The sequence below is a fragment of the Wyeomyia smithii genome, chromosome 3 (assembly GCF_029784165.1).
Source record: "Wyeomyia smithii strain HCP4-BCI-WySm-NY-G18 chromosome 3, ASM2978416v1, whole genome shotgun sequence".
Classification (NCBI taxonomy): domain Eukaryota; kingdom Metazoa; phylum Arthropoda; class Insecta; order Diptera; family Culicidae; genus Wyeomyia; species Wyeomyia smithii.
In genome coordinates this window covers 46,608,209-46,632,178 of record NC_073696.1, presented here as the reverse complement: position 1 = coordinate 46,632,178, position 23,970 = coordinate 46,608,209, and the positions used below count along the sequence as shown (strand labels likewise).

At 35.1% G+C, this 23,970-nt stretch overlaps 1 protein-coding gene across 1 annotated transcript; it reads left to right on the top strand.

The window, feature by feature from the left end:
- Nucleotides 1-1,097: 1,097 nt before the first annotated feature.
- On the top strand, nucleotides 1,098-10,264 carry LOC129732112 (cuticle protein CP14.6-like). The gene is made up of 2 exons (XM_055692628.1): nucleotides 1,098-1,278; nucleotides 9,265-10,264. The coding sequence occupies exons 1-2, from the start codon at nucleotides 1,270-1,272 to the stop codon at nucleotides 9,643-9,645; spliced, it is 390 nt and encodes a 129-aa protein (XP_055548603.1). The 5' UTR covers nucleotides 1,098-1,269; the 3' UTR covers nucleotides 9,646-10,264.
- The last annotated feature ends 13,706 nt before the right edge of the window (nucleotides 10,265-23,970 follow it).

Below are 23,970 nucleotides of genomic sequence, written 5' to 3'. Positions count from 1 at the left end.
TGCAACGAACGAAATTTGGGTTTTTCCTTCCACGATCCTATCGGCCCGGGTAATCTGCTATCGAATATCAAGCTACAATCACGCAACTGGTCATTGCGTTACTAGTGTCATTATTTTAATTACGGCCTGCCTTTGACGTCCGGTAGATTTTGAACACCGAAAGGTCGCGTCCGCAGTTCGAAGGCACTGGCTTAGGTTTAGCCCGGCCCCGAACTAACCGTGCGGTACGAGATTGAACGCGGCAAGATTAGAGCAACAACGATGCCTTTTCAGTCGGCGCACTTCCTTTACTAACGCTGAGCCGCTCTGTGTGCAAGACTGACGACCGTCGTTGGCCTAAACTGATTGGAGCGAGCATTTGTCTTAGGGTGCAAGATTTGCGTGACGCTAACGGTTGCAAGTCGTGAACACCCATGGGTTAGGTACATCTTCTGTCGGCTGTTGGAGGGGGCTGAAAGAGTCATGCAAGGCATAGGCTGACGATGGATATTACATGTAGAACTATGTTGTAGTACACTATGAAATTTAGAACAGTAGTTTTCCATTTGATGTTAATTCATGAAAAATTGAGTACGGATATCTCTTTCTAATTTTTTATATCATTGAGAAAAGAGAGAATAATTAACACTAAATTGTTTGAAGTAGGATACCTGCTGGGAAATCTTCAGCATTTCTAAGGTAGCATATTGCAATCGCACTCAGTCGCTTCTTGCTCCAGAGCGACTAAGTTCGCTCTCCAAGTGCAATTACTTGCATACAGATACTGGCGCGCGGAATGTACCTCAAAGGAGATTACTATACTAATAATAATCCTAGATACAGATGCAACATCTCCTTCCACCGCGCCGGTTCGGTTCGGGCAAGGCGATTCCCCTTGGCACTAGTACTCTCACCTGACGGCGGCGTACTAAACACGAGCGTTCTTAGTCGTGTGCTGGTGCGTTGGACCCCCTGGTTGCTGTTGTTTGGTAGTATTCGCCGGCCGCTACAGCAGTCGGTATATTATTAATAATCTTTTCTTCATATTTTAACTCCACCACTTGTCAGCCGGGGTTGCCGGTCTAACTTTTGAAGAGGGTATATATTACGAACAGCGTTCCCAATAGTCATATCATATTGTTTCGCGCCTTTAAGTGATCAAGATCCTATTATACCCGCGATTACGTAACATTTTTCTTGAACAGGAAAAATATTCAGTTGCAGCGGAACGCGACGACGGTATCCTGATTGCAAAGTGTAGAACTTTTCGGATAAAAACAACTACTCATCATGAAGTTTGTAAGTGGTCTCAAGTGAAACTAAAAAAAGGAATATCAGAACAGTTTAGTCGAATAAATAATATGTCTTTTTGAAGATTGGTGTCAGTGGATTAATTTAGTCACAAGTTTATTTTTTGTGGTTTAATATAATCTTATGAATAAGTATTTGAAAAAGCATGTGGTGATAGACTCAGGCATAAAGGAAGTGTTGAACATTGAAGCATACTAAAGTGCTATTGAACACTACAGATTAAACGAGAATTTAAATGGGTTATTTTATATTTCGAAAGCTGAGTGCTGTTCAAACGAAGCAGATTGTTGGTTTTATACAAGTTTTGGAATATTCAGAACAATCTAACTTAACCTCAGACACTTTTGAAAAGTAGGACGCTCGTTGGCATTGTGTTCTTAATAGCCTGATGGATAACAATCGATTTTAGTCATCAGTAAATAGTTTTTTTTTTCCAAAAACATGACCACATCAAACGAAAGCACAGGAGTTGAATCCCAGTTTTTGACTTGTAAATTATATGTAAATTACTTGAAAACCTACTTTTTTGTTTTTTGTTAAACGATAACATGTATCATGCAAGTAAATCAGCAGAAAGAATTTTTGATGAACTGAAAACTAGTACTCAGCCAAAAAAACAGTATATATCTTACTTTTGAGTAAATGTTGTTTATCGAAGCAGATTTAATAAGTAGTTTTGGCGCTCAGAATGAGAAAATATCTCTTTTGTCCTATTGTAAATCATTATTTAGTTTCTTTATCAATTTTTGAAATTAACACAGGGACATTTACTTTAAAAATTTCAATTTATTTTTAACTGTTGGCGCTCTGTTATCTTCCGGATTTTTTTCTCAGTAGATTTTTGCTACGATCGATTTGATTTTTTTTATATTATCTTGATAACCTGTTTTTTGCTATTGAGACTGAGTTATTATAGTTTCAATTTTAAAATTTGTTACCTTAACTTCAATTTTGAGCACCTATTTTTTCTGTTAAAGTTAAGTTTATCGTGTTCACCTGTTTGAATATTTTCGTTTTCATATTTTTTCTCCATTTTTGAAACATGAATTTGTTCTTTGAGAGTTTCTAGTTGATACCGTTCTGCTAATACAGGTTTATAATTATTTTTAGCCATTGTTCGTGAACGACAAACACATTGTTATCACTGTATACAATTTTAATGTAAGACAAAATTTGCCTTTTATGTGTCCGCAAAGCACTAGACAAATATTTTCCTTAACAGCCTAAGGGGTATGGCTCTTTCTTCAATTTTTCATGAAGGTTTGAGTATTGAGGAGAAAGTTACAACATTCTACAACGCCTCGTTCCGCCCGCATTAATTGAATTTGGAAATTGAATAGTGTTCGAGATCATGTCGAAATAATGTTTTTTTTTTTAATCTTATCGGAACTACGATTATTGAAAAATCTAGGCGATTCTTTTCACTGCTTTCATTAATAGTTATAAACGTTGTTAGTCGTTGAACAATCTTTTCATATACATAAATTATGATTTTTCTGGATATTTTGTAAATGCAATTTCTAGAGGTTAGAAAAATAAGTTATTGGAAAAACCTTTCACTTATGCAGAAACAACCAAATATTTATAAAAATGATCATTAATGGATTAACACTGAACTAATGATTTTTTTCGGGTTTGATTATTTTGGTTGGCCTCCTGGACTTTCGTGTTAATCAGCGGAAACCTCTCTAGTAATAACTGCGCAAAGGAAAAAATTCTGAACAATTTTTCAAATACTTTATTGTATCGCTTTATTTTAACTCTGCGCCGATCTGAGCGATTATGCTGGATCACACATTCAAGAACTTTTCTCTAAAAGTAGGTTTTTAATATGCAAAACTCATTTCCAACAGACTCAGTTCGAAAGTTGTGTACAAAATTTGGTTAACGTGTATGGAAATGCACGATCCTGTTGGATTTTTTCGGTGATAGCTTAACTGAATAAAACGCTTTCGATGATATTTGAAAAACTTGTACTTAGATACATTTTGGGTTTAAAAGATTTTCTTAAAACTATGTATGAAAACTCTCCAATAATTTTTAATCACCTAAACAAATTCTAAACAATTTCTAAACAAATTTTACTGATGAATGCTTTCAATCTGAAGTATATATTATAAAATATATGATAAAATATGATGACGATGTTATTGAATGAAAATCTATAACCTTTGATCTAGAGATCAGAAGCACTACGAGGGTGGTCCAATAAGTACTTAGCCATAAAAAAAAAAAACAAAAATTGTAGAAAAGTGTTGATTTATTTCTCCACACACTCTCCCTTTACACTTGATCTAGCGATGTTCCAACTTCATGAATCCATCTAAAAATAGTTTTTTTGTAGGCCTGCAATAGGTCTTCGTGGCGGTGATGACCCAAATTTCTGCTCGACTTTTCCAAGTCTGCTATCAAAAAGAAGTCGCACGAGGTCAAATGTGGAGAATACCGTGGATGGGGCAGCAGTTTATAGCCTATTTCTACCAATGCAATGTGATCATTGCAATGGTGGAAGTGTTAGCCGGTGCATTGTCATGGTGAAAAAGCACATTTTTTCTTCAAATGGGGCGTTTCACGGAATTCAACATCGAATCAGCACAATAATTCGGCATAATAGACCCCTGTAGTTGTTCCGGTTTTTTTCAGACAATCGATGTACAGTTCCCCCATGATTATGGATCACTTAAGAAGATGTATGAATTCAAAAAATCATTTCAGACCAATTTGATTATTTATAAGTAATCTATAAATGTTTTCAGTCACAGAAATATGTAATCTTTCACTTCATTGAGTATTTCTTTCCATGTTTCGTGAATATTTCTCAGAAAATATGTTTATTTATGAGTCACCAAATACACAATCTTGAATCACTTTTGAGAGCGGCTCTAATTATGAAATATTTCGCATCATATTTTGGATCAGCTAAATAAAAACAGCTTTTGGCAACGAATTCATTTAATAAATTTTATTCAAATTATGTAATTTGAAGAAATAACATATTTCAAATCGTATTAAAGATCCCGCATGGCCTGGCCACTTTTTATATGGCTTCTGAGGTTGCGGTTAGATCGAGAGTCCACGTCTGTCGCTTCCGGAGGTAGCAATGAACTATTGTATACGGTACATCATAACAGTTTCCCGCTTTACGTAGCTTTCCTGTCCCTTGTACCTTGGAAATAATATTTTTCAAAGGCTCAGCACTGTTTAGCTTCCGTTTAGAGCTCAATAGAAGTTGAGAGGGTGTTTTTATTGGTGAAAATCACATTTGAATCGGAGTGATCCATATTTATAGAGAACTATCTTGTCTCGGTCCCTATTATGGAACACTTAGAAAATAACTAGTTTTTACAGAAAAATCGTTATCAACCATCAACATTTTGATGAATCGTGAAAAACTTACCTTGATCTTTGTGTAGTTATTTTTTGCACGAGAATTAGCGATTATATGACATATGACCCTTATGAGTGATGAGCTTACGCTTACGCTGATTGAGAAAAACAACAAATATTTTGATAGAATCTCCAGAAGCAGACAATATTTCACGCCTATAAAAAACACATCAATCTAGGAATAAGAACGATGTTTTCTGTGTTTAAAACTAGCAGATGTGACATATTTTACTGCAAAAATGTTACTTGCCTTCGAACCGTTAATTTAACTGAGTTAAATAACATGAGACACAAAAGTGATTCGTAATTGTGGGAGATCCATAATTGTGGGGGGAGTGTAGATCACACCCTGTGAATTCTAGAAAACGGTAACCATCACTTTTCCCGGCCGATGGGACAGTCGCCTTTTTTGTAGCAAGTTCGCCGAGTGAATATTCCACTGCTTTTCTTGGTTTTTGATGGAGGTGAAGTGTATTGCTTGTTAGTCTCTCCAACAAAAATAACCAAAGCAAAACCCACCGGAACGAACTGGTCAGTTTTTTCCACCCGGTATCGAACCTTCACGACCCGACTGGTTCAACTGTTCTTAACATGTTGAAAACGGTAATTAGTGAGTAGTTTTTTCTATGTTGTTTTGTGTAGTTTTGTTCTAGCGTAAGTTCTATCGTATCGTAGAATGTTCAATACATTGTGGACCCTGAGGATGCTCCCATGAAAAGACCGAAACGTTGCAAAGTGGCAGCTCTCTGAACAAAAATCGGAAAAAAACCCAAAGGTATTTCTAAAATGATTTTTTTGTTCAGATCATGCTGAACATGGGTATACTTGTTCTTAATCGAAAGACTTTAGACTCGTATTTTTGGTGTGATCGTTAGGGTACTCCTTTTTGAATTATGGTTTTTTAAAATTGACATTCTTTTTTTCAAAAATTTATGACGATTAAGCCGTGTGACCGTTTGTAATATTTTAAAAGCAAACTGAAGATAATAATAGGCCATTCAAGGAAAAATGAGAAATAGTAGGTGAAATTCCGTTTGTTATTTTTTTCCGCATTACGGATTTGGGCTTAACCAGCATGCAGCGCTTGCAGCAACGATGTGCAAATCGAGACCCAAAAATTCGAAAAATACTGTAAACTTCTCATAGGTTGTTGACTACCCGACCGTTCCGAACTGTTTCACAAGACTGTAAGGTATGCATGAGTTGTGAATAACATGGTTTTTGGACTTCCGGCAATATGTTTCGAACTTTATTAAATAACTGGTTATAGTTTTAGTACACGTTTTAAAATGACAAAAAAAAACCTTCATAATGTAACTTGTTGATCATAAATCGGATCAAATTTGAGGGAGTTACAGCTATTTGAAGTTAAGCTTAAAATGGTGTTTTTCGAATACAAAAATCATCAAAGTTGCCTGACACAGCCTAATTCAAAGCGCTGCCAAAAATGGATATATTAACCGATTGTCGTGAAACTTAGGAGAAAAGTATAACCTCGGAAAAATATAAAAAATCGAAAATATTAACATGAACATTCTTGGTTGTTTTCGGCCTCCCACAACTGTGCCTTGGTGATGAGCGAACAGTAATCAACACATTTCACTAGACTGCAAGCTAAATTACTAAATCCCCTTGTATTAAACTTCTTCTCTTCTTTACCGAGACTCGTTATTCACTTATAACTGCCTGGAGAAGTATTCATTTACTGTATGTAACCTTTTGCTTGTATTTAGTGCGAGTGAAGGGTTAAGTAGGGGGATGAGTAGCGTAGTCTTTACAACATCGAACGGCCTGATTCTACCACGACTTGAACTCATGACCATTCGCTTGTCAGATCGGACTCTATAGCCCTGAGACTATGAGCTTCGCTTCCCACTATCTCGACTGTAATCTCTGTATCCGATAGCTTTCTCATGCCTAAAATTTCATACAGGATATGACACACGTGGTCTTTCCAGATGCCCACTGTTTTAAGCGATCTCACGTACCTTCAATTGGTGGTCTACCAATATGAGTGACCAGAATACACGATCATTCTGGTCACTTCATCCTTCGCGGTAGCTGTATTCGGGACACAGGGGAGTAGCTCACTAAAAACCGACGTGCTACCAGGTTGAAACTTCTTAAGCCAATTTCTGAATCACCGATCGATATTGCTTTTTTACTATTTTTATAAAATTCGCGGACGCGATCAACACAAAACTACAAGTCCGATTCGGTTGAAATTTTGATAGAATCCGTCTACAAGGTCTACAAGAATGCAAGTGGCGCCTTTGGGCGGTGAGGCTAGGTACCTACCAGACCGCCATCGCATGAAGCTTTAGAATTGAGAATTTGATTAGATTAATTACCTCAACCACATCTTTTAACCTACCCTTTATCGTTACTATGACTTGTAAGTAACATTTACGACCATTTTCGGTTTAATGCGTAGATTGAAACGGTGTTTTTGACTCTATTCTCAGAAATTACCTAAATTATTTTATCGCTTATGCAAGGAATACTATTGAACTGGATAATGATTATCGTAAAACGGGATGAATAGAAACAGTTTCCGTTGTATTTTGCAGTGCACAAAAAATACTGTAATGTCTAGAACGAATATAAAAGCTTTAAAACATGGGTCTTGCCCTTCTCTATCAGGGGTGTAAATACCATTTTGATGAATAAATAATTCATTCTTTTATTGGAAAAAATGTTACATGTTTCTATTCACCCCGCAATAGGCGCGACCGACTGCGTTTTTTTTGTTCTGATGAAAGACTCGTTAAAAAGTTTTTAAAAAGCGGAAATGTTTGGTTTATTACTTCATGTACGTTATTCCTAATGTACGGATATTTCCTAACAGAGTTAGGAACGAAAGGGTTAAAAGTTCAGGGCTAGGAATTTATATGAATTCAGGATCTTCTTGTACTTCGTCTAGACACGGCGTCCAGTAACATTTTGTACTGGTAGAACCGGAGTCTTGGCCCGTTTCGTTCGGGTTGTGGATGTATTTGTCAACTCATGCAGCAAATGAACCTGACATTTGTCAAGTTTTTGGCTATTAGCTCGGTTTTCTGCTGGTTAGGGTTCTGATGGTAAATGAGGAAGTTGATTCCATATTTCGTGGCCGCTTGACTGAGGGACAGTTTTTTCAATGCAATATTCTTGCAGTTTGCGTCAAGTCCAGCGAAGTGAATTTGGTTTTTTGTAAGTTTTTGTACTTTTTGTTCGTAAATCCTGACCAGGATGGAAGCTGAGAATGTACAAAACATGTTTTTAAGCATCATTTGACAAAAAAATATGATTACATTTCTGAAAACTGCTTTTTGTGTAAAGGTATTTGCTATAGCGTTGTTCCTATTCGCCCCTTAAATTTGCGTACCGGAAGTTTTCCACGAAACATAAGTAAAAGCTTGTTAAGTACCTTACGGCAATTCTCAAATTCCCTATGAAAACTTAAAATGCTTTACTACTGACCCACTACAGCACACGAACAAGCTCAAAGTGGAACAAAATGAATTCCATAAGTAATGTTTTTTTAACACTCGTAAACGCTCTGAACATGAGCCACCATTTTATAATTTTTTTACCAAGCTGAAAGTAGTGCTTCTAACTCATAAATGGGTTTAGAGGACTTGTTTACTACTGAACTATCCGGGATTTTTTTTTCACATGAATTTTTAATGTTATCTTAGACTTGAAATAAATTTTTTCAAGTTCAGAACTTTTGTTTTTTTTTTATTCGATCGTGCTGTTTCTATTCACCCCGTTTTACGGTATGAACTAATAAAAACTAGATCGATCTTGCATCGCAAATAGATTTGTATACGATGAAAATATGAAAATTGAGGTGCAGTATTCTTACAATTTAGATAGCAATTTCATATTTTGCTTAAAGCAACCAAATTGTCAGAACCATTATTGTGCTAGATTAATTCAATAGTATAATTCTAAAATTCTCTGAAAAAAACACATTATGAGTAACATCTTTTTATCGACTTACTGGTATGTGCTTTGAAGAAGATTAGCTATAGAGGACAGTAATATTTACATTACACTTCAACGCCAAATACAACTTGTGTTACTGTAATTACTGATTTTTTTAAGAGAAGTGCCTGTTATAGAAATATTATTGTAGTACATCAATCGGGCATCCCACCAAGCGAGTTCTACCGATTATCCATCAAATTTCCCTGTATATTGAAGGAGCAGCTCAAATCGACTTGGTGTGTCGCATTTGCATGTAAATTTTACTTAATTAAATTCATCTACTATCGTTTGAAATCAAACAAACCTCAGACCGAAACCTCGGTTTGGTCAGACGGATTAGCGAATTGCGCATCTCTCACTGTCGCGGCTGGATCTGAAAACCAAGCCTATCGTCTCATCGTGAACAACCAAAGTTATATGACTATATGAATCCCCTGACATCAATTGGCCTCGATTGGGATCGATCTGCGATCTTGAGATTGTCGTCGGTCGCTGAGGGTGAGCGATTCATAGATTGCAAAAGGGAATTAAATCCAAAGATTTATGGAACATTTACTAGAAGATCTGTGCCTGTTTATTGAATACTGATGATATATCGTTTCCGTGTTTCAGGTGATCGTGCTTGTGCTTGTCATAGCTACTGCGTCAGCGCAAATTCGCCCGCTTTCGGTTCCTATTAGGCCTGTCCCCTACGCTAGCCCGGAAGCTAGTGCCGTTATTCTCAACCAAGTGTACGAACCAAACCCGGACGGTTCGTACATCTATAGCTACGAAACAAGTAATGGAATTCGTGCTGAGCAGCGTGGCTTCCTGAAGAATCCAGGAACCCCTGGGGAAGCGCAGGTGATGCAGGGATCGTACGCATACACCGGCCCGGACGGTGTGGTTTACACCATCACCTACATCGCCGACGAGAACGGGTACCGTGCGGAGGGTGCTCACATTCCATCTGCCCCGCGGTACAACCCGCGATTCCCCGGCGCATTCAAGTAAAAGGGACATCAGTAGCGACCTTCCGTTTGCCAGTTACCGTAGTTATGATATTTATTGCAAAGTTCAACTAAGCCCAGCAAAAGTTCAAATTGCTCTCTACTCAAGCTTGTGAAAACGGCTCCAATGCATACTCACATCCGCGACGCTTCAGTTCATACTCATCATCTGTCGGCTTGTGACTAGTACTGTGATTATCAAATCTTTTCTATCTCGCTGTAATATTTCACTCATCCCACTGCCTGCCTATGGGAAAATAACTTGCCTGCAGTGTTTTTTTTTCTCGTTTATTTTCCGGAATAATCAGATGATTGTTGGCGACGCAATGTAGAATCGTGGAGATGTGACCAGAAATCGAATTGTACGATCATCTTTTCTTTTTCCTCTAAATTTATGTTTAGCTTGCCCATTTCAATTTGTCTATTCTTTCGTGTGTACAGTTAATTAAAGTAGCACATTTCTTATGATAATTGTAATTATACTTCATAAAATAATTATATATAAATATTGTAAAAAAAAACCTTGTACAACAATTATGTCAATTATGTGTAAACCGTACTCGAAGAGTTTGAAATAAACAGTCTGCAATCGCCCGAAAAGAAGCGGCGCCATTCATAGAAAATGAAGTGAATGACACAGAAACCTTTTTGAAATTGACAGTATTTACACCCCCAAGTGCCCGGCCCGGCCCGGCCCAGACCTGACCTTTTGAAGAAGATCCATTCCCGTCGCAACACCCGTAGTACATGTGTCTCAGTCTAACACCAAGCGAATATAAACGCAGATCGCTTGGTATGGTGATGGTCTTTATATTGGACCTTTTTGATAAACAAAAATAAAAGAATACAATCAGAACGGAGTTTGATCAACCACCCTGTAAAAGGAAAAACTCAAAGTAACAACTGTAAACGGAGGTCGTAAATCATAATTGATTCGCAATCGCCATCGGGGCAACTTCGGATCGGTGCAGCAATTTCTGCTGTAATAATGTGGTTTTTATTCTTTGCCGCCGGTGCAATGTGAGAGCGTTTATTTGCATCGCAAATTGTCATGGACTGATCAAAGAGAACTAATTTAATCGTGGGAAGGAGCCAGCAGGAGTGTTGCAAATTGCTATCAAGTTCGTACTATCCAGCAGAGCCGATTGTTAGGGTACCATCAGACACTGTGTCAGTTTGTTTGATTTGGAAGGATTGTAGTTCCACGTGAACAAAGTAGATGTTTAGTTTTTTGTTAAAATATTGCCCCTTGCATGACTATTTAGACTTCTGTGATAATCATTCATTGCCCAATTTCTCATTTCGCTCTATCAATTTGAAACCTCAGTAGCGCAGTGGCAGTTTTTTTTTGGGTTCATTGTTTGTTTTATTTTTCATTTGCAACATTAAGTGTGTATTTTTGAGCAGCTTTAGTTGAAAATTAGGTTGAATAATAAAACAAAACTAAGTGTTACATGATTGATTGGGTGATACTGAGTATCGATACTTTCTCTATTGTCATTGTATCGATACTTTATTAATATATATAGGTATCAAGCACTGACCATTGCTGGAGTGATTTCTTATTAACCTACCGAGGTAGCAGCCATGATAGAGATTTTTTTCGTCTATATAATAAAATGTTTCTGTCAAGCGTTTCGATATCGCTAGTATCGATACTTATCACCCACACTGCGAAATCGTGTGCGAGATTCGACTGTGATAATTGGTGTAAAAGTCGCAATACCTAAATGCCTACAATTCGTCTACCCTAACCGACGGTACAAACAATTTTAATTTCTGGAGTAATACAGTCAACCTCGACATAAGGCAATCTCGACATAACGTAACTTTTATCTCGATATAACGTAACTTTTTAAAATGTATTGAAATTGAAAACAAATGATACAGCAACTGTTTTCGGGCTATAAATTGCTTCAAAAAATGTTTGTAAAAAATTTTGAAACCAATGAAACCAATGCGAAAATTGTCCAAAATGTGTATAAGGAAGGTTTAAAAATACTAATAGGTGATGGGAAATAGGTCTTGACACATCCTTCAGTAACAATGGGGTCCTTAAGTTTAAACGGTTTTTTGATTTTTATATATCAGCTGGAAGAGTGAAATTTTTTGAGCGAAACGTGATTTAAAAAAAATGTTTATCGTTTTCCTTCGATTTTTAAATGAAGGATAAAAACTGCTCGAAATGCCTTAAATGACAGTTCTCTCATATACCCTACATGGGCGAAACGTCATCTAAGACCTTTCGAGCAGTTTTTTTATTTTTCATTTAAAAATCGAAGGAAAACGATAAACATTTTTTAAAAATCACGTTTTGCTCAGAAAACGCGGCTTTTTCAAATGATATAAAAAAACTGGTATAGCTTTAGGACCCAATTCACAGTCTTGCATCAATTAGAAAAAAAATTGTTTTCTGCTTGTTGAAATTTTCTCTAAATGGGCATAAGAAAGGTTTAAAAATACTGATAGGTGATGAGAAATATGTTTTCGCGCATCTGTGAGTAACCACCAACAGTCTTGCATCAATTAAAAAAAAATTTTTTGCTTGTTGAAAATTGTCCTAAATGGGCATAAGAATGATTTAAAAACAATGATTGGTGATGGGAAATAAGTTTTCACGCATCTTTGAGTGACATCTTGTATCAATTGAAAAGAAAAATTTTTTTTTGCTTCTGAAAATATTTCTAAATGAGCATAACAAAGGTTTAAAAATACTGATAGGTTATGGAAAATAGGTTTTCGTGCATTTTTGAGTAACCATTAACATTCTTGCATAGATTAAAAAAAAAATTTTCGCTTCGATATGACGTAACTCGATTTAACGTAACGAAAATAAAAATAAAGTTGCCTTATATCGAGGTATGACTGTATTTAGCTTCGAATAACGAGAACTGAGGTGCCAGAGATTTTATAATTTTTGTTGAGTTGTTTACCTTCATTTACCACACTCCTAGACATCTAGACCAAGACTTTACCATCAAACTCGTAAAAAATTCCGGCAAATAATGATAGGCGAAAGAAAAAAAGGGGTAGGTATTTGATAATGACTTCATCGGTATCGGTAACCGCAAGCATACCTTAGAAGTTTGCCGGTTCAGCTAGTAATTTAATAATTTTGAATCAAATTCATTAGTAAATTCTAGAGCTAGGGGCTAAAACACTTTATTTTTAAGAGAAATATTTCGGTAATATTATACGATATTGGTAGATATATTTTGATATCTATCATTTATCTGTCACATTCATATCACTCCGACAGACTCCGACAATAATGTGCTGTCAAGAAGTTGTCATATATGTAGACGGATCACCGACGGTGCCTGGAAAAGCAACGATAAATATTTTGTAATATCGAATATTGAAAATATTTCGCGATATATCACTAGTGTCTTGCCCCTAGTTCTAGAGTAATGATTAAAGAAATTATTTCAGCTTCAAAATATTGATTGATCTGTTGAATATAAAAAATCAACGTTCTAGACCATCTTGATATCCAACATGGCGGAAAAAGGTTGAATTTACTGCACGCTAATCCATTCTTCCGGACAGTTTTGTTTATATTTGACATTATTGTAAATTCTGAGACGGGGAATTGACAATAGTTGAATATTTTGCACAAGTGATGTGCAACGAGAATGAAAAAAGAAATTAAACTTTTGGGCTTCCTTAATGTTGACCTCTTTACGGTTAAGGTTTTCTATAGTTCTCTCTTTCTACATATTGCCAATTGATACTTTCCAACACTAAACACTGAAAATATATCATTATCGTCTCGAGGTTCTAAGATTTAACAAATTTAGTTAAATTTTCGTTTGTTAAGGAATTCAGAACTACTAATCCGATTGAACTTATGTCAAGCACGAAGTTTTAGAGAATCGGATATTTACCATCATTTCCTACAGTTAACCCTCTAGTGCCCAATGCCGCCTTTAGACGGTCTTCAGTGAAACCTCCAAAAAGCTTCAATCAATACTTAAAAAATGTTTATAAAGTTTCATAGTGATTTTTTCGAAGTCCGTCTGAAAATTAATTTGAGCACTAGAGGGTTAATGAACTTTTTGCCATTATGTCCCATAGTTAAAGAAATAACGTTCAAGAGGAGATCGAAGCAGGCCATGGTCGAGGTCGGACGCGAACATTTTTCGCTCACGTGATACCTGTTTAGGAAAAAAACTGATTCATACGGTTTTTAGGAATTCAAGTAATGTTAATTAATTTAGTGCATTTAACAAACAAACATTTTTGAGTACTTTTACATGAAAATAAAAAATAGTCACTGTAAACCAGAGATGCGAGATGCGTTTGAAAAATGTCTGTAGCTGCTCCAAAAACTAGGAAAACTTGCTTGAAATCTGAAAAAATCTATCCGTGATTCGAAAAAAATTGACTCGCGCAGACAAAAGTCTGTATAAATCTGCACACGTTCTGAGAAAGTCGGAAGACTCGGACAAAAATCTGCAGGAGCAATGGACAAACTGCAAACATTTGCAAACTGATAAAAAAAACTGCACTGCATCCCTACTGTAAACTAACAATACTTAGAGGAAAAAATGGGCGGAGAGAATGTTATGAGGTAAACGAACTGTCAAAATCTGAGCCAAACGAACAAACGTAACAACACATTGAGAGGTATCGCAATCAGGTATAATATAGGACGTGTTTATTTTCATGTGTTTTATTTTTATTCTACTATGTACTGAACAATGAATTACGAATGCTGAGCAATTCCACACAAAAAAAACGAGCAACCAATTTAATCGACCATTTTTGATTTGGCTGAACGTTTGGCATAGACGTTTCTATAGGCAAAAGATGCCATAATGTGATATTGGTTTAATTTTTTGGAACACGGCTCATTTTTGAAAAGCTGTTAAACAACGCTTTTTTGAGAGGTATGATAATTACAAATATTTTCAAGGCCAAAACGGTTTGTTTGATCGGTATGACGTCTTAGGCAAAGTTGTGGATAATAATTTTGTCTTTCCGAAAAAATATACACCCAAAAAAAATTATTTATATTTTGAAAAAATGTTTAAAGAAAAATTAAAACTTAATTATCTAAAAGAGCTCATTTTTTAAAAATCTATTTTTTTAAAATAGAAAATACAAAAGTTTACCTAAACAATGCAACCGGTCCGATCATGGAGAAATCAAGAATAAACAAGTTTTAGAGTGTATATTTTTTTTCGGAAAGACAAGCTTTGTCGAAGACGTCACACTGATCAAACAAACCTTGTTGGCCCCAAAAATATTTGTAATCATCAATACCTCTCCAAAATAGTTTTTTTTTCAATAGCTTCTCAAAAATGAGTCATGTTCCAAAATATTGAGCCAATAGCACGAACTGGCATCTTTTATCTATAAAAACGTCTATGCAATGTTTCGGCCAAATGAAAAATGACAATTTAAAAAAATTTTTTTGTCCTCTGCTTCAAAGTTGCATTATCAAAGTGATTTTTAACCGAAGGTTCACAAACCTTTTGTTAGGTTAACAAAATAGTTGTGGTGAAAGTGTAGAAAATCGGAATATATATATATATATATATATATATATATATATATATATATATATATATATATATATATATATATATATATATATATATATATATATATATATATATATATATATATATATATATATATATATATATATATATATATATATATATATATATATATATATATATATATATATATATATATATATATATATATATAGTTTGCTTGTCTTTTAGTCACGCGCACGACAAACGAAAGTCACTCAAATTGCCTTTTTCCCAAGCAAACTCTGAACCTGCGGTACACTAAAGTTTGTTATTTTTTTTAGTGTAGCAACGCAAACACTCCTGCCTGTTCTGACTACAAGTTACCTTTGCTTTTAGTCCTCCACTCACCTTCACTCGCCTGGTATGCAGAAAGTCGCAAGGAAATCAAAGCTAACTGCGTCTTGACTAATATTCGGCACACGTGTTGAATCAGCACATGGCTATAGGTTCTGATGCAGGTGCATCGACAAAAACCGCCGAAAACGTAATAAAGGGCGGAAGGCAGTTTTAAGATGTAAGAAAGACATACTATCAAAGATATAAAGCATATAAATGAAATTTAAAGTTAACCAAAACACTGTCAGTTGTTTATGAACGTTAGTTTAGTTCTGTAATGTCAGGTTTTAGGTTGAAATAAGGCAGTACCCGTTGTAATTCGTTGATGATAGACTATGAAAAAGTCAAGAGCATGATGGGGATTATAAATCTTTTTGATCGAAAAAATGAGCAGTTTGGATTTTTTTAAAGTGTGTAGCAATTTTTATATGAATTGAAATTGTATTTTTAAATAGTACAATTATTCGATAGTAAAAAGGTTTGTTTATTTAAAAAAATCAATTATGACCGAAGACGTTAATAACGAACATTTATAAAAAATTGAAGAAAACCGACTGTAACTTGGCAGAGCCATTTTATGTAAAACACCATATCGAGTTTCAAGTTTAGCTTATGGCACCGTGGCGAGCCGCACTTGAAATCTATCCAACTTTCTCCATATTACTCAAAGCTCTAGTGAAGTTTAAAAAATGTTCTCAAGAAGTTGTATTAATTATTTTTTTTCGGTATTAAAATAATTGAAAAGACATTTAACCTACACAAGACATGCTGAACATATCTCCAAATTAATCCATACTACGACGTTCAAGATGTACAGGGAAAGTTATAATTATTTTGCTGATACGTGAAAATTTTAGCTGTTTCAAAAAAATCTACAGTATAAGATAAACCCATTCCCGACGGGTGACACTCAAACTTTGATTCAAGTTCAACAATTATACATTGATGAAATTATTCAGTATGGTTAGAGAACAGATTGATCTTTAATATGCAATGCAGTTTGTGTCAATTGTATATATGGTTGATGAGTAATAAGAGTTTGAAGTTCATTTTTTAAGGTTAAAACTAACTTCTCTCCGCCGGGATCGGGTTAAGCTATTGGTCGTTATTTTTTAACACTGTGTAAAATCTGATCAACTGTTTTGATTTAAGATATTTTGGAATATCGACATAACTAAAATTTTCAAGGTTTTCAAAATTAAACATAGGTTTACCACTATCCTGCAAATGCGCTACAGTAAGCCAACTTCTTTTTATTTTTTTATCAAATAATATTTGTTTGTTTATATGAAAGAAGACGAAAACAAAGAAGTAGACAAAGGTTGTGGTGATGGGATGAAGATTGTTATGTTGTTATGCAACACTAGAAAAGGTTTCTGTGATGGAACGCAGTTGATAGATGTTTCATGCGCGTCATTGATCATGGGTGAAGATGAAGATATATCGGAGTATTAGAGAGTGATTTGATCTACTCATCAATGATTAAAAGAGGACAGTACTCAGCTATTCAAAGCTTAGTTAATAAAAAATTGCAATGACAAACTTTTGCATGTGTGAATATTTTTTTGAGCAATCCAGTATTTTTTCATAAGCAAGCAATGATTTTTGTGAATTTTTTTTTTTTTCAATCACATTCATTTTAATTTATTTTGAAAGCTTAGTTTAAATATAACATATTCAAGTTATGAAATTAAAAAAATAATTCTTTAGAAAACATTTTTCCGAAAATGGAGAAAAAGTCTTTAGATATGGGAGAAAACAGCTGTGCAGTGGCAGTATGGTTGATATAGGGTGTGGAAGAAGTATAAGTAAGATTGTAGTGGCGAGTCAAAAAATGTAAACACCATCCAAGTGAACAGTGGTGACATCATACCGCAAATTGTTGTACAATCTCATATGGATTTTTTTTTGATATTATATTTATATTTATTTCACACATATTTTTTTTGAAAACAATATATTAGAGGATGTTGTTTTTTCCATTCAAACTAGTTGATTTTTGCAATAAAAAGCAGTACCGAAACCACAAGATGATTTGAAAATTTTGCGAAACGACCAACAAAATTATTAGGATATATGCTATAAGCAGTGAAATTGGTGTTGCAAACGAAACGGTAGTAATTCCAACCGCACTATTTTAAAAACTCACTAACTTAGAATGAGAAACTTCCAAAATTATTCTAAAAATTGAACTAACGTTCAATACATTTCATACAATAGTTGATCTGTTTCATTTCATAAATTTATATTTAACAATAAATGTGAGATTAACTATTGAAAAACGTGCTAACTGGGGAAATAGTTCATCAGAAATTTACGAAAAATATAGTCTAGCAGTTGGGCTCGAACCCACAACTTCTACATTCATTAATCGACAACCCCAAATTCACTGCTTGAAATAAAAATTGAAATAGCTTGACTTGCATTATAGTCAATAAACATAAGAAGTATGATTTCATAAATTTATGCCGATATATTTTTTCTTAATCTGATGGACTAAAATCATCAATTGCGCCTGGACATCTTTTTCTACGCTTACGATTGAATTCTGAAGGACATGATGTGCAGTTGATTTGTTCATTTTGTAGTTTCTATCTTGAGAATACTCTGACAGAATTTCTGTATTTACATATCGGTTTCTTTCGAAATCATTAACTGACTGGATCCGGAGCTCTGCAAGAAACTGCCAGTTTCACTGGAAAGGTCTGAAAAATACAACACGTAATCCGAATCTGAATTTATCATTTGAAACTTTCGATAAATTCAAGGTAGGCTGCTTCATCGCATTTTAGAAATACAGTTTTAAGCTCGGTCCGGTGGTTTATCAGGTGACGGCAGTCAATAGATGGGACAACTAGAATTAGTTCATTCTAACTAAACGATATTATTCCATATTTTCAAAGTACGTAGCTGTTTTTTTCTGGCACACCTGCACTATGATTTCAAAAATGAATGATCCATTTCAACTGCTGAAAACTACATCCACTTTTTTCGGGACGCCTGTTGCTCCGGAGAGCAATCGAAACTGGTCCTTTTTCCAGCACAATCGTTAGTAGAACCATAACAGGGGACTGCACAATTACGCATTGCTTAATCTTCTTAATTTTGGCAGCGAAATAACCAATTTTTTTATTTAATTACACTTAAGCGCTGCAAGAATATGAAACCCAAACATTGGTATGACGTAGCACCCTTTCGTAGCAACGGTTGGGTAAATAACATCATAGTAGTTTTACACATGATACAGAAAATTAATGTAGATGTAAATGTAAAACTATACTACCATTGCCACACCCTATATAAACCATACTGGTGCAGTGGGTCCGTAAAAGAAGCGAGATGCAGATTCGTTTTAAAGTAAGCAATCAATCTATGCGTTTTCATTATCTACTGAACGAAGGATTTATCGCAGTTTAGATAATTTATTAAGTTTTCAACCAGCGTTGGCCATCTGCATCGAATTGTCGATAGTGTTATAGTTTCATTTTGAACTTCAATTCGATACTTCAAAAAATAATTTATTGTTTTAGATTAAATGCAAACTTTCAATAATCCAAAATGCATTTGAAAGTGGCTAGCCACTACGGGCCAACTAGTTAAACATGAAATTTAACACCATCACGGTTTTTGCGATTCATTTTACTATTTCCCAGTACTTCTATCGTCACTACCGATTATACGAGTGGAATAAAAAAGTTAGTCAACGTTGCGCTTTGAAAAGAGATCTGGCACCTCAGACATGTGAAACCCGGTTGCCAAATTGGCGGGTTTTTTCATCGCCCATCTATCCCTCTCTCTCTCTTTGAGTATCTCTACTGCAAGCCATGGCAGGAAATACTTTTCACTATCATGCAATATTCATTCTCTACTTCTTCGTTTTTTACGAAATTCGTAAAAAAAATGCCAAGTTTTCCGTCAGTCGCAGTAACAAATTTCATATTTTCTGAAAATGTATTACTTTGAGTTATTATTTAAATGTGGTTTTTGTACTACCCCGAATGAAACCGGCTCTGAAAAGTCCATTTTTGGATCCAATTTGATCACGCTAACCCCTTTTCGTTTTATAATAGAAACGAAGATGATTTATTTGGATTTTAATCAATTTTTTTTTGCGTGGCCATGAACGAAGCGCGTGAAATATTTCAACAGAGTATAACAGCTTGTTACAAAAATAAAAATCTAATGTATCTGAAAGGGCGTTCAATAAAAGTAAAAATTGTTAAAGATTGGGTTTAATTATGGAAGTGTGTTGGAGAATTCGGTCTTTGCGGTTTCGTTGCATGCACATTTCGTGATTGTTAAAAAAAAACAAAAGTGTGGCATCAAATTGCCTCGAATGTGCAGCTGATATCGGGAGAAGAATGGGGATAACAATTAAATATGGAAGTAGTCCATACTTCCCATACTATTGGACGTCCTTTTTATGATTCATCACGTTCTTCTTATGATTTCTTTAGCCTTTCAAAAATACGATTGCTCATAGACAAAATTCAGTTATTGACCAATAAATGACTGTTCAGGCATTTTTTTTCCTCTGTGTGGACTCATCACTGCGACCAGAGACATTTTGATCTATTGTGATATTGCCCAGGTGTTTTCTGTACTCCGCACTTCATATTATTGGCAGTATCATTATTGAAGTGAATGATACGCTTTTTTTATTTATTTTATTTTTTTTTATATCCGTGCTTGTGTGTGAGAGTTAACCTTTTTCATTTCAAGCTTTCTGCTCTACTATACCGCCGAGCCTCTTTTCTATCCTACCAATATCGCCAAATTACAATTCCCTGAGCTGAGGCTTCAAGCAATTTATCAATTTATTGAGAATACTGTAACGAATTTTTTGAGTGTTTTGTGTTAGGGGAGATAACCAATCATTTTCACTACCTCGACGCAGCTCTATATTTTTATTATATTTTTTCTTTCAAATCTTAGATTTTAATACTCTTCTAATATTTACTAGACAAACCACACATTTGTGTGGCCCCGACGGGATGCGGTATATTTTTCCAAATTTGTATCATATTTCCCGTTCGCTTATTTTTCGCTTTTCTTACTGCACATATTGTCTGCTTAATAAACGAGTATTTTCCTCTCCGACGCTTTTTTCCCTGAACGTATTTTGACTTATTTTTCTTAAAATGATAGCTTGTCGTCTGCGAAAATTTTTTTAATTACTAATATCATTAACCTTGGGAAATATTATTGTTCTCAACAGAAAAAAAATGTTAAGTAGACAGCAATGAAACGAAATAACATGGCCAAACGAATAAAAGTTGTCATTTCTTCCTTGCGTGAATGTTATTCCTCCATTTGTTTTGTGTGCGGGAATCGATGGTCGTTCTACAGTTACGAGCGAAAGCCTACTGAGATGCAGATGAACGAAGCGAAGCAAATGAAAGAGTTGGCAGTTTACAAACCTGGTTGAGGAGATAACAATCAGACAACAGACAAACAGAAGTGCCGCTCGACAATCTCACTTTCTTCGACCTGAAAAAGAAGGCCGCTGGTGTCGCTATAAGAAAAGACAAACGAAAATTGGTTAGTAGGCAGTAAGCTCACATGGTGGCACATAAGTGTAATTTTTCAGGTTTTTTTTCTGCGAAGAGGCACATCTGTTTGTCTGTTCCGAAACCATTATATTTTGAAACCATTTTTATTTGCTCAGTTGCTTTGGGGAGGGCTTCGGATTGGTTTGCAAAAGATCGGATGAATAATTTACTTTCCACAAATATATATATATATATATATATATATATATATATATATATATATATATATATATATATATATATATATATATATATATATATATATATATATATATATATATATATATATATATATATATATATATATATTCACAGATTCACAGATATATATAGTCACAGATTCTGTCAGGCCATGGTTGCTTTAGGCAGTATCTACACAGATTCGGGCATGCGGGGTCCCCCATGTGTCCCGAGTGCGCGGAAGCGGAAGAGACTGCTGAGCATGTCTTCTTCGTGTGCCCTCGTTTTGTGCATGCGCGGAGCGACATGATGGTAGTGAGCGGGCCAGACACCACTCCGGACAACCTAGTTCGGAGGATGTGTAAAGACCCAAACATTTGGAGGGCGGTTTGTACAGCCGCCTCTCAAATAGTTTTAGAATTGCGAAACAGGCGACAGGTTGACCACCGACACGCCAGTGTTAGCTAACGGCCAGTCTCCAGGTTAGTTAGCTAAGTTAGCAAAAAGACCTAAAGAACCAAGAGGGTGCACAGAGCACAAAAGCCGCTCCCCGAAACAATACCTAGCGGTGGTCCCGGGGAGTATTATGGGCTGGAGACTGAAGGGGTTTTAGTGGGTCCGGTCACTGATTCAAACCAACCCCACACTCCCTGAGGTTGGTCACCTCAGGGGTTTGGATGCAAATTTCCCCTTCACCTGAAACAAAAAAAAAAAATATATATATATATATATATATATATATATATATATATATATATATATATATATATATATATATATATATATATATATATATATATATATATATATATATATATATATATATATATATATATATATATATATATATATATATATATATATATATATATATATATATATATATATATATATTCAGTATCAAATTACACAATAAGTCTATCTAAATCACAATTACCTAATTTATCGATATTAAAGCATCATTGGCAGCAATGCGTCATCGCAATCAGTCTTCTAACAATTTCGAACAATAATTAACCCACAATAGATGGTGGTGCAGGGAAAAACCTCTTAGTTGTCCTTGTTAGTTTGGTTATTGTTGCTGGTATTGTTGTTTTTGCTGTTGTTGTAGTTCTCTTAATAACTAGCGTTGTATTTCGTGCGATCCCGAATAATAAATCATTGTTGCCATCGATGAAATCCTCCTCTGAACTGGAATCTGACTCTGAATCCGAATCCCAATCCGGATCTATAGTCGTGACCAGTAATGGAACTGAATGTACGATCGCAACGGCTGATGCCATCACCAAAACGCATACTGAGAGGAACTTCATTGTAGCAGCACTAACAAGGAAGTAATAAATCCGAAAGTTAAATTGTTAACCGCTACTTCGTAGGAGTGTGACTAAATTACAGTGAAGACAGTTTTTTCTACTTATACGGTTGTAAACTGCGTAGATGTTGCTGAATTTATTTCATGCGGGAAGTGATAATTTATTAGTCCGATAAAATCACTTTCGAAAGATGAAATAATCCATGTGTTAATCACATTGCTTTTAATAGAAACATTTTCAGTGTATCGATAGAGTAACTCGATTTATCACAGATAACTGACTTTTGAGGTAGCACCAATTTGATAAAGGCCATGGCTTTAATCCAATTATATAAAATTTATTGTTCGATGTTTGTAGTCTAGTCTAGTTAATAATTCAATTTCCTACTAGTTGTTTGAGTAAAATATTCGCTAACACTTTTAAGTCATCTACACAGTTTACCAACAAAACACGCTAATTTTAGCTGAGGTGAAACTCATAGACAAGAGCTGAATCACCACAAATCGTGGTCGCGTGACATCTTACCACGCATACAGCACGGGTTAATCAGAGACAAGTAACGCTAGGAACAGCATATAATTAAGACGGAGGTGATAAATTTGTATGCCTCTTATAATAATACTACAGTAATCAGCAGCCAGTGCTCAAAAGCTTCACTTTTAACTGAGTTCGATGATGCATTGTCGGCTAGGTATACAAAAATTAAGAGCTTTTAATTTGAATTCTAGTAATAAAGCGTGTCAGTCGGACCTATTATTTTTTTACTTAGATGAGTAAAATTGAAAGTGACGCAGTGATGGGTTAATTTTTGCTCTTTAATAACGTTGATCATATAAAAACGTAAATTATTAAATTAAAGGAAAAACATCGTGTTTCATGACTTTGGCGGTTGATCAGAAGAGTCGTGAACTGACATGGTTCTCTTATATGAACCGTTCTCTTGTACGAGTGCTAATTCCCATTAATAGTTCGCGGCATTTGAATCATCCGTTGCGGCACATGGAGCTTTTACTCATCCGAAAAGGCGAAACGCATATCAATTTGTATATACTGTCACTCATCACACGTTAACTAAATTTGCAAATATCCAATACAGCTGCTGTCATGCACAAACTTTGGTGTAAAAGTCTCACGTAGTCCATTTCTTGAATAACTCAGTTGTTACTTTACGCTTCAATTCATAGGCTAGCAGAGGAGTGAGAAAAATTATCGCTTCCGGATTTTTTTTTCACTCGGAATAGCACGTCCGTTCCAACTTCCCGGGAAGTGATGAACCATTTTCTGTCTTACTGGTAAACAAAATTTCAGTTTGTAACTTGTTAAGGCCCATCGGTAAAAGTTCTTCTTTGCATATCCCATCATTGTAGGAGAGATCTTCGTAACCTGTCTGTTATTCTTA